Source organism: Scyliorhinus torazame, chromosome 8, assembly GCF_047496885.1.
Source record: "Scyliorhinus torazame isolate Kashiwa2021f chromosome 8, sScyTor2.1, whole genome shotgun sequence".
In the NCBI taxonomy this organism is placed as follows: Eukaryota; Metazoa; Chordata; class Chondrichthyes; order Carcharhiniformes; family Scyliorhinidae; genus Scyliorhinus; species Scyliorhinus torazame.
Genome location: NC_092714.1, coordinates 121,892,242 through 121,904,419, shown reverse-complemented (window position 1 = coordinate 121,904,419; position 12,178 = coordinate 121,892,242). Strand labels below are relative to the sequence as shown.

Below are 12,178 nucleotides of genomic sequence, written 5' to 3'. Positions count from 1 at the left end.
GACCCTCCAAAAGAGCACCGTACCAAAATCCATTCCCCCACCCACCCCACTCTATCCCTGTAACCTAACTTGAACATCCCTGGACATCAAGGGGCAATTTAGCATGGCCAATCAATCTCATCTGCACATCTTTGGATTGTGGGAGGAAACTGGAGCACCCCAAGGAAACCCACGCAGACTCCACAAGTCACCCAAAGATGGAATCGATCCTGGGTCCCAATACTGTGAAGCAGCAGTGCTAATGACTGGGCCACCGTGCCATCCTGTGATCTCCTGTGGAGGTAACGGAAGCTGAATACTATCCCAGTCGAATCTACAACTATTCTGTAAGTTATATCTCAGAGACCTGTTTGTGGTTTTCCCCTTCTAGGAATAAATAAGGAGCTGGGATAAAAAGCCAGCTGCAGACCGGATCAGGGTGTACTGCTGCTGGGGGGTGTCAAGAGAGTGTGCGACACAGAAACATGAAGAGACAGCAGACAATCACCCCTGAAAAAGGCAGCTGCAGGGAAAGATCTTGGTTTATTGATGGAAGAAAGCTCAGCAAAAGCCACAAGCTAAAGGAAATCAGACAGATTTCCAGATATCCTGCAGGAAACGGTGTCTTAAAACCAACTGCAACTCTAGTCTGTGTGCTAGTCTGGTATTCTCATTCCACTGTGCAAGTGTGTGCGGTGGGGGTTGCAGCTGAACACAGACTAAGTACAGTAAGGGGGGGGGGGGGTACGGTAGGACAGTAGCTTCACAGCTCCAGGGTCCCAGGTTCGATTCACAGCTTGGGTCACTGTCTGTGCGGAGTTTGCACTTTCTCCCCGTGTCTGCGTGGGTTTCCTCAGGGTGCTCCGGTTTCCTTTCACAGTCCAAAGGTGTGCAGGTTAGGTGGTTTGGCCATGCTAAATTGCCCCTTAGTGTCCAAAAAGATTGGGTGGGGTTGTTCGGATGGGTGGAGGTGAGGGCTTAGATAGGGTGCTCTTTCCAAGGGCCGGTGCAGACTCGATGGGCCGTATGGCCTTCTTCTGCACTGCAAGTTCTATGATACTCCTGCACTGTAAGTAAAGTTGCTATCTCTAATTGTTCGAAACAAATTAAGTCAGCAAAGTCACAGTTGAAAAGGAAGCAGAACAAGTCCTGTCAGCTGAACTGCAGAACCAGAAACTCCAAATGAACTGCTCAACTGAAGTCAGCGTGACCGGAATCAGGAATCTTAATGGCCACAACTTTTCACTATCTACCCCTCACAGACAAGTCAAAGACCGATTCATATATCGTTTTCAAACATTCACTTCTGGACTTGACTTCTCATTTCAAATCTGTGTGCGTGTGTAGTGCATTTTATTATTTTCTTCTCGCATTTTAGTAAGTAATAAACTCACTCTTTAATTCAATAAAGACTGGTTAAAAGCTCCTTTTAAAACAAATACATTTGGACTGGAGAAACATATTCACAAGGGAAGTGATCATTTTTTAAAATTAACTTGTTGCGGCTAACCAAAGGGGCTGAATAAAGGTGGCGAGCCAGTTCACTCCTCCTCATCCAGGAACATAACCACTTCGGGGTGCCTGGCCAGAATCATAACAAATTAGGGCTTCTGCGGAGAAAGTTCCCACGGAGGGGACAGAGGGTAGCAAATTGAGGGATTTCGCCCAGGGACCAGTTGTAACAAACGTCTGCTCCCTCACATGTATTAGTAAAGCACAACAGGGAAGAGCTGAAAGGTTCAAGTATGTATACAATAATCACAGCTGACAATACTTGGAAATGCAGTAAAATGCCCTTCACCTTAAAGATAAACCCTGTCTCCTGTCATGCGAGAGTACCTTTAAGAAATGGGTGTTTATAAATGGGTGTGTATATAAATATCTGTAGTGAGAGTACCTTTAAGAAATGGGTGTTTACTACTGCAGTGATGTCAGAGAGTGGGTGGAGCTGGGCTGTCTGTCAGCTTTTTACTTTCATTTTTGAGCAGGCTGCAGGGTGTGTTTTAGTTTCGTTTTCAGTGTGGGAGCTGAAGCCAGACAGAGCAGCTGTACTGTTGATCTCTCTGCCATCAAAAGACTATCTCTTGATCATGTGGTGAATTCAGAATTATAAATGTTTTCAGTAGTGACTTTAACCTGATGTGCATCTGATAAAGGTTTTGTTTTTAAGTCGTATGGATGTTAAAAAGGAAAGCTTAAAGGATTACTTAGTGTTGTATTCTTTGGGGGTTGTATTTGAATTGATGGTTGCTATGATGTTCACTGTATGTTTTAAAAAGGTTAACTTGAGTTCATAGAATAAACATTGTTTTGCTTTAAAAAATACTTTTCCATTTCTGCTGTACCACACCTGTAGAGTGAGCCGTGTGCTCCCCATACCACAATCCATTATAAGTTGTGGATCAGGTGAACTCCATGATACACTTTGGTGTTCTCCAAACCCTGGCCCATAACAAATTGGGGGCTCAAGGGAAATAAAAGTCTATTGGATTGGTTTAGTGAACTTAAAGACAGTGAGGGATAAGCACATTGTGGGTGCTTTTCAAGTGTGGTATTTCAGTTAAGTAGGGAGTGTGTTGTGGACAATGGCTCTTTCAGAGGCTCTGAAGTTTTTGGGGGTGGAGACGGTCACAGGCAGTACATTACGGGAGACTAAAAGCAGAGTTAGATTTGGCAAAAACATTGCAGTTAAAATTACCTGACAAAATGCGAAAAGATGAGGTCATTATGGCGGTGGCTAAGCATTTAAAGTTGCCCGAGATACAGTTTGACTCACTGGAAATGGCAAAAATTCAGTTGCAAATTAAACAAATGGAACATGAGAAAGAATTAAAGCAGCTTGAATACGAAAGAGAGAGAAAAAAGAAAGAGAGAAAGAGAGAGAGAGGAAAAAGAAAGAGAAAGAGAGCGAGAGAGGAAAAAGAAAGAGAAAGAAGAAAAAGAGAGAAAAGAAAGGAAAACAGAAAAAATAGCCCTAGCAGAACAAAAAGAAAGAGAAAGGGCGATACAGATCAGGGAAAAAGATAAAGAGCGTTTGAACATCAGAAAATGGCCATGAATCATGACAGTCAGTTAAAATTGGCAGGTGTAAAGGGAAACGTACAGTTAGATGATGTGATGAGGATAGTGATAAAGAGCGTCATAATCGAAGGCTTGGTGAGGATCTATTGAAATATGTCCAAGCATTGCCAAGGCTTGACGAGAAGGAGGTAGAAGCCTTTTACATTTCATTTGAGAAGGTAGCTAAACAAATAAAATGGCCACAGGACATGTGGATATTACGGATTCAAACAAAGCTAAAATGTAGGGCTAGTGAAGTGTTTGCATCACTGGTATCTGGGACGTATGAGGAGGTGAAAAAAATCCATCTTAGGTGCACATGAAAATGAAATGAAAATCGCTTATTGTCACAAGTAGGCTTCAAATGAAGTTACTGTGAAAAGCCCCTAATCGCCACATTCTGGCGCCTGTTCGGGGAGGCTGTTACGGGAATCGAACCGTGCTGCTGGCCTGCCTTGGTCTGCTGTCAAAGCCAGCGATTTAGCCCTGTGCTAAACAGCCCCTTGAATTAGTGCCTAGTGCCTAAAGCCTACAGACAGAAGGTTTAGAAATTTAAGGAAAGAATTTGGTCAAACATACATGGAGTTTGAAAGGATCAGAGTAATTTTGATAGGTGGATACGGGCTTTGAAAATAGACCAAACGTATGAAGCTCTCAGAGAAATTATACTTTGAGGAGTTGAAAAATTCACTTCCTGATGTAGCGAGAACTCATGTGGAAGAGCACAGGGTTAAAACTGCGAGATTAGTCGCAGAAATGGCTGATGATTATGAATTAGTTCATAAATCAAAGCTTGGTTTCCGACATCAGTTTCAGCCTGTGAGGGATAGAAACTGGGGACATGAGAAATACTCAAGTGATAAAAGGTAAAGGTGATCTGATGGGAGATAATAAGGAGTGTGTAACTCAGATTAAAAAATAAATCCAGGAGGGTGGAAAAGAAATGAAAAGTTTCAAATGTTTCCACTGTAATAAACTAGGCCATGTAAAGTCACAGTGTTGGTGGTTGAAGAAAAGCACCGGGAAGGCTGATATGTTAAATCAGGGTAAGACATTGGGGTTTGTTAAAGTGGTAAAGAAAAGCCCAAGTGAAGCGAAGGAGGTGCAAAAGATTGTACAGCATGATCAAGAGGTGATTGATAAGAAGGTGCCACATCTCTTTAAAGAATTTACTTGTGTGGGTAAAGTTTACTCATGTGTATCAGGAGGAGCAGGTAAAGAAGTCACAATTTTAAGAGATACGGGAGCTAGTCAACCTTTAATGGCAAGAGATGAGGAGTTATGTAGTTTGGGAAGAATATTGCCAGAAAAGGTGGAATTCAGGGTGAGAGGAGTAGCGTTCCATTATATAAGGTAAGGTTGGAAAGTCCAGTGAAGAGTGGTGAAGTGGTAGCAGGAGTAATAGAGAAACTATCTTGTCCAGGAATACAGTTTATCTTGGGTAATGATATAGCTGGATCGCAGGTGGGAGTGATGCCTACTGTGGTTGATAAGCCAGTGGAAAATCAGACAGCTGAAGTGTTGAAGGATGAATATCCTGGGATTTTTCCGAAACGATTTTTGATCAGATGGTTGAAAAAGGACAAGAACAGGTGGAGGATGAGGTGGATATTTTTAGTTCAGGAAAATTGGCGGAGTTACAACAGAAAGATAGAGAAATAAAACGGATATATCAGAAAGCATACACAGAAGAGGAATCTGAGTGTATACCAGAGTGTTATTACCGTAAAAGTGATGTCTTGATGAGAAAATGGAGACCTGTACATATGCGGGCGGATGAAAAGTGGGCAGAAGTTCATCAAGTAGTATTGCCGGTAGGGTATAGGAAGGTGTTGTGAGTTGCACATGAGGTACCAGTGGGAGGTCATTTGGGAATAAGGAAAACTCGAGCTAAAATCCAGAAACATTTTTATTGGCCTGGACTACATAAAGATGTAGTTACATTTTGTCAATCATGTCACACATGTCAAGTGATAGGGAAACCTCAAGCATTGGATAAAACCAGTGCCCTTAATATCCATTCCAGCATTTGAGGAACCTTTTACAAGGATCCTAATTGATTGCGTAGGACCACTTCCTAAAACAAAATGTGGAATCAATATCTTTTGACTATAATGGATGTGTCTACTAGGTTTCCAGAGGCCATTCCAGTACGTATTACAGCTAAAAAGATTGTGGAAGAGTTACTTGAATTCTTTACTAGATATGGACTACGCACAGAAATACAATTGGATCAAGGATCGAATTTTACCTCAAGGTTATTCAAAGAAATTATGGATAGCCTCGGAATAAAACAATTTAAATCAACTGCGTACCATCCAGAATCGCAGGGAGCGGTAGAAAGGTGGCATCAGACATTAGTGGCAATGTTGAGGGCTTATTGTCATGATTATCCAGAGGATTGGGATAAAGGAATTACATTCGTAGTGTTTGCAATTAGGGATGCACCTCATGAGTCAACCAAATTTAGTCCTTTTGAACTAATTTTTGGTAAGAGGGCCGCTTAAATTGATTAAGGAAAAATTGATGAGTGATAAATCGGAAATTACATTATTGGATTAAGTGTCAAATTTTAGGGAACGATTAAATAGAGCAGGTGAATTGGCTAGACAACATTTGAAAGTTGCACAAAATGTGATGAAATGGGTAGCGGACAAGAAATCCAAAGTTCGTAGTTTTGCCAGTGGAGATAAAGTTTTAGTGTTGTTACCAGTATAGGTGAACCTGTAAAAGCAAGGTTTTGTGGACCTTATCAGATTGAAAGGAAATTAAGTGAGGTGAATTGTGGTAAAAACACCAGATAGAAGGAAGACTCACCGAGTGTGTCATGTGAATATGCTTAAAAGGTACTTTGAAAGAGGTGAGAAAAAGGAGGAGGTTTTAATGATTCTAACTCAAAGTGACAAACCAAATCCAGATGACTGTGAGTTTGACATACCTCAAATTAAATTGGAAAACAAGGATGCTCTTTAAAAACTGGGATGAATTGTTGAGTTACCTTCCAGAGGAAAAACAAACTGACCTGAAAGAGTTATTGATATCACATGGGCAAGTTTGGAGAGATAAATTGGGAAGTACTAAAATGGCTATACATGATGTAGATGTAGGAAATGCTGTTCCAATCAAACAATATCCATACAGACTTAACCCTTTAAAATTGGCACAGGTTAACAAAGAGATTGAGAGTATGCTTAAAAATGGCATAATTGAAGTGGGTTGCATCCAATGGAGCTCCCCCATAGTGATGGTGCCAAAACCAGACAGTACCCAACGGTTGTGTGTGGACTATAGAAAGGTTGATGCAGTTACAAGAACGGAATCTTATCCTATCCCACGTTTGGCGGATTGCATTGAGAAAGTGGGACAATCAGCTTTTATTTCCAAACTGGATTTACTTAAAGGTTACTGGCAGGTACCTTTATCCGAAAGGGCGAAGGAGATTTCAGGTTTTAGGACTCCAGATGGTATATACCAATTCCAAGTTATGCCATTTGGCATGAAAAACGCCCCAGCCACATTTCAACAGTTAACTAACAAAGTTGTTTCAGGGTTACCCAATTGTGCGGTATGCATCGACGATCTGGTAATTTTCAGCCAGACATGGAAAGAACATTTGATGGAGTTATTCGATCGACTTAAGGAGGCGGGTTTGGTGATAAACCAAGCCAAACGAGAATTTGGAAAAGCCAAAGTCGCTTTCCTTGGCCATACAATCGGACAGGGTCGAATGGTCACATGGGGTGTGAAACCAAAAGTTGAGGAGTTTTCAATACCCTCAAGACAAAGGGAAATAATGCGATTTCTTGGCATGAGTGGATTTGTTCGAACATTTGTACAAAAAGCTTTGTCGCGTGGTTGCTCCACTAATGGACTTGCTGAAGAAACGTCCAAAATTTCGGTGGACAGCGGAGTTTCAACAGGCATTTGACTGCCTGAAAGCTGTGATAATCAATGCTCCTGTGTTGGAGAATTACAAGGGACTCTGTGATCAGATTGAACTAAAGTATCTGACTTTAAAGAGAAATGCCGAGGCGTAGAGAAATGGACGGATCGTGCAGAGACCTTCTTGTTCAAAGAGACTGTCAATAGAGAAGGATTTCAATTGGAGGAAGAACAAAAATGGACTATATTATTATAGCTGTTTGCGTGCATTGTTTTTTGAAACGCCAAAGTATATTTACTATGTGCATTTCTTAAAGGGTAGTGAAAAGGTTAAAAATGAAACCATCTTGAAGTTGATGGTTTTTTTTTCTTGGGTGGGGGGGGGGGGGGGGAGGTGTCATGTGAGAGTACCTTTAAGAAATGGGTGTTTATAAATGGGTGTGTCTATAAATATCTGTAGTGAGAGTACCTTTAAGAAATGGGTGTTTACTACTGCAGTGATGTCAGAGAGTGGGTGGAGCTGGGCTGTCTGTCAGCTTTTTACTTTCATTTTTGAGCAGGCTGCAGGGTGTGTTTTAGTTTTGTTTTCAGTGTGGGAGCCGAAGCCAGACGGAGCACCTGTACTGTTGATCTCTCTGCCATAAAAAGACTATCTCTTGATCATTTGGTAAATTCAGAATTATAAATGTTTTCAGTAGTGACTTTAACCTGATGTGCTTCTGATAAAGGTTTTCTTTTTAAGTTGTATTGATGTTAAAAAGGAAAGCTTAAAGGTTTACTTAGTGTTGTAGTCTTTGGGGGTTGTATCTGAATTAATGGTTGCTGTGATGTTCACTGTACGTTTTAAAAAGGTTAACTTGAGTTCATAGAATAAACATTGTTTTGCTTTAAAATATACTTTTCCATTTCTGCTGTACACCTGGAGAGTGGGCCGTGTGCTCCCCATACCACAACCTATTAAAAGTTGTGGGTCAGGTGAACTCCATGATACACTTTGGGCTTCTCTAAACCCTGGCCCATAACACTCCTGACAACTCAAGATGGCCACCAATATCTGACACACATTTGTAGAAAATCAATGACATAATTTGCAGGAGACTAATTTGCAGCTGGTTGGATCTTATTCGTAATCCAAATTACAAACCTCCATATACCTCGTTGGCAGCTCTGGAGCTTCTTCCCAGTGACAGGGCCGAGTTAAGGCTCTGGAGTGGAAAATTCAAAAATTGCAGGGAGGCTGCAGTTTCATACTGGAAGAAATCCCAGAGCTCCAAAGGTAGGGGATATGGAGATTGTAATCCGGAACTGCAGTCGTCACCAGTGGATTATAAGCCTCCCCTTGGCCTGGCTCGATTTGTCCCCCTCCACCCCATTGACTTGCAGAAGGCGAAGTATTTTTAATCACTGTCCTTAACAGCTGTATAAGCAACACTGCTGCTGCCGCTGCCTACTCGGTCACTCGCAATGATGTCACAGAGTAAAACAGTACAACTGTGCATGCATGCCAATGGCAGCACATGCAGCCGAAAACAAAATGTTCTCTGTGGAGTGGAGTACCATTTGAGTTACATGAAGGCATGCACTAATTATGCAATGTATATTACTAATTACTTGGGCATGTAGAGAATTAAACATTTGTCATTGGAAGGTATAAAAGATGCCTAATTTTTAGCCAATTGACTACGGTAGTCTGTAAAATAAGTTTATTGGTTAAATTCCTTATATTAATTATTTCCAGTTTGTATTTTGCAAGTACAAAATACTTGACTGAACATATTAAATCCATTATTTAGTACTCTATTTACAGACAGTTAAAACTAAGACGCCATACCTCCATGGAGTGATACTAGAATATCCAGTGAAGTGCCTGGCTCGAAGCTGCCATTACTTGGTTTCACCCTGTATTTCTCTGGGGCTGTTGTTCTAACCTGGTTCAGAAAAATAGACAAGAGGACTTGAATACCATTACTACGTTATTGCCCAATGGACATGGGAATAGTTTTTTTTCTAAACACGTCACATTGATCAGCTTCGAGAAATACCTATCTAAAGACATTATTGTATAGAGATCCATTTTTAACAATTGTTTTTCAAAATTAGGGGCGGTTTCTAATTTCCAGAATGATTTATTTATTACAACAAAAAGAAACAGTGCCCAAAATGTTAAATACTTTGCACTTAGAAATTTTAAACGCAGTGCAACTGCTCCAAAATAATTCAAATTTTACACTCCAAAATCATGCATGGAAAACTTCCGGGCGAACCTCTCCATCTGAGAGACTAGGTTCTCCAGCCGGAGGCGAATTCTTACCGATTCTTGCCGAGTGCAAATTGGGAAGCAATTCAGTACCCCTTGCCATTCAAACTTATCCATGGTAAGGAATGAGAGGGTTCCCGAGGGAATCCCGCTATCGGGCCGCTCGATTGCAAAGTCTTGTGGCTGGACACCGCCACCCCACCCCAGAAAAGAGACCCGTGTATGGAAGCTAGAGAGCAGTCCGGGAGAACAGCTGTGACCTTTGTTTAAACCCCTCTGATCCTGGAGCTGCAAGCCATTAATTTATTTCTAGTAGTGGTCTGTAATTGACAGCTTCCACAAAACAGCTGCAGCCTTTATGGACCAGTGACTGTGCTGAAACCCCAATGTTTACAAACATCGGCACATCAAAGAGAGGCAAGTGCACTGCAATCACTACATACATTCCAATCACCCAAGCCTGCGATTGCAATGCACTTACTGCCCTCAAGGAGTTATCCCTTGGCCCACTGCCAAGCCCACCACCTCAGGCTCATGTTTGGTGAGATCTGATAATCCCTGCCCATGTAATTCCCAGCCTCGGGGACCGGAGATTCACAGAGAGTCAGAGAATAGAGTGTCATGTCTGCTAAATGGGTCATTAAGACCCATTGGGATTAATTTACATCCTCCTGTTTGCGCGCGGTCATGAACCTCAATCTCGTCTCGTCGCCAGCAGGGGGTTGGAGCATCGCGATTGGATTGACGCCCGGTGACACCAATCCTAAATTTTTCGATTGTCCGCCGCATTGGGGACCCCGCTACTGACCGTGGAAAATCCAGGCCTCTATCTTAGGAGGGAAATAAATGCATCTTTGGATAATCTGTTCTACATAGCAAACTAATATTCTCCTCTCCAGAAGCGTGAACATGTAATCTCGATTAATATTTTGGCACAACACTAGTCGTATGCTACACTATCGGCAGCCTCCTGGACAAAACAGCGATCTTGCAAAAAAAAAAAAAAAAAAAATTCCCACTGTAGTATTAAGAACAACCAGGGGCGAAATTCTCCCCAAACGGCGCGATGTCCGCCGACTGGCGTCCAAAATGGCGCCAATCAGACGGGCACCGCGCCGCCCCAAAGGTGCGGAATGCTCCGCATCTTTGGGGGCCGAGCCCCAACATTGAGGGGCTAGGCCGGCGCCGGAGGGATTTCCGCCCCGCCAGCTGGCGGAAACGGCGTTTGTTGCCCCGCCAGCTGGCGCGGAAATGACATGTCGGGGCGGCGCATGCGCGGGAGCGTGGGGAGAGTCTCTTCCGCCTCCGCCATGGAGGAGACCATGGCGGAGGCGGAAGGGAAAGAGTGCCCCCACGGCACAGGCCCGCCCGCGGATCGGTGGGCCCCGATCGCGGGTCAGGCCACCGTGGGGGCACCCCCCGGGGCCAGATCGCCCCGCGACCCCCCCCCCCCAGGACCCCGGAGCCCGCCCACGCCGCCTTGTCCCGCCGGTAAATAGGTACTCTAATTTACGCCGGCGGGACAGGCAATTTCTCTGCGGGACTTCGGCCCATCCGGGCCGGAGAATCGAGCGGGGGGGGCCCGCCAACCGGCGCGGCCCGATTCCCGCCGCCGCCGAATGTCCGGTACCGGAGACTTCGGCAACCGGCGGGGGCGAGATTCACGGCGGCCAACGGCCATTCTCCGACCCGCTGGGGGGGTCGGAGAATGACGCCCCTGGTATTTCTCTGAACCCTGGGCAATACATTCCCGTTATTCAGGCCATTATCAATTTGCTTTAGTTAGACATTACTGCGTGCAAACTGTATTTCCGACATTACAAAAGACATTGTACTTCTAAAATTAGTTAACTGGTTACAAAGTACTTCGGGACAGTCTGTGGTGAAAGAAGATGTAAACGCAAGACCAATGGCTTCTCTAGGATTCATATAACTGGGTCAAAATCATGGGTATATTTACGACCAGCTCATATTCACGCTTTCATTCTGGAATAAACCTCAGTTATATGGAAAAGGCAAAATTATTTTGGGAGAAATATGGATTTTTACAGAATTGTCTAAATACCTTCATTTTTACAAGAAATATAACCAATTATCATAATAGGAGCAGAATTAGCCACAGGGTGACAAGGTGGCATAGTGGTTTGCACTGCTGCCTCACAGCTCCAGGGACCTGGGTTCAATTCCTGCCTCGGGTAACCGTCTGTTTGGAGTTTGCACTTCCTCCCAGTGTGCGCGTGGGTTTCCTCCAGATGCTCCAGTTTCCTCCCACAGTACAAATATGTGCGGGTTACGTGGATTGGCCAAGACAAATTGACGCTTCAGTGTCCAAAGGTTAGGCGGGGTTACTGGATTATGGGGATAGAGTGGAGGCATGGGCTTTCCAAGCGCCAGTGCAGACTCGATGGGCCTAATGGCTTCCTTCTGCACTGTAGGGATTCTATGACCCATGAGCCTCCTCCGCCATTCTATGATCATAGAATTAACAGCAAAGAGTGGCTGTTCTTTACAGTAACTCCACTTTCCCAATATCACCATTATCCCGTGATTTGCTGAGTGTCCCAAAAAGCCAACGGATCTCAGCCTAGCGTCCACACCTCTTGGGTACAGAATTCCGAAGGTATACAACCTGCATAGTGGCACAGTGGTTAGCACTATTGCCTTATAGCACCCGGGTTCAATTCTGACCTTGGGTGACTGTGGAGTTTGCACGTTCCACCAGTGTCTTCATGGTTCCTCCGGGAGCTTCGGTTTCCTCCCACAGTCTAAAGATGTGCAGGTTAGGTGGAGTTACGGGGATAGGGCAGGGTATTCTTTCCGAGGGTCAGTGCAAACTCAATGGGCTGAATTGCTTCTTTCTGCACTATAGGGATTCTATGAATCTGAATAAATAAACACTTCATCTTCGTCCTAAATAGCCTCAATGTATAACCATGGCACCCCCCCTCCTGGACTCCACAGCCGGAGGAAACAGTGACTCATCAACCCTATCAAGGCCCC

General features: G+C 43.8%; 1 protein-coding gene across 3 annotated transcripts in view; it reads right to left on the bottom strand.

Moving 5' to 3' along the window:
• mospd2 (motile sperm domain containing 2) overlaps positions 1-12,178 on the bottom strand; it is a 122,805-nt gene that overhangs the window by 51,338 nt on the left and 59,289 nt on the right. For all 3 annotated transcript variants that reach the window (XM_072514130.1, XM_072514128.1, XM_072514131.1), the window contains exon 12: positions 8,753-8,849. In XM_072514130.1, coding sequence (XP_072370231.1) covers positions 8,753-8,849 — 97 coding nt within the window. The remainder of the gene's footprint in view (positions 1-8,752; positions 8,850-12,178) is intronic.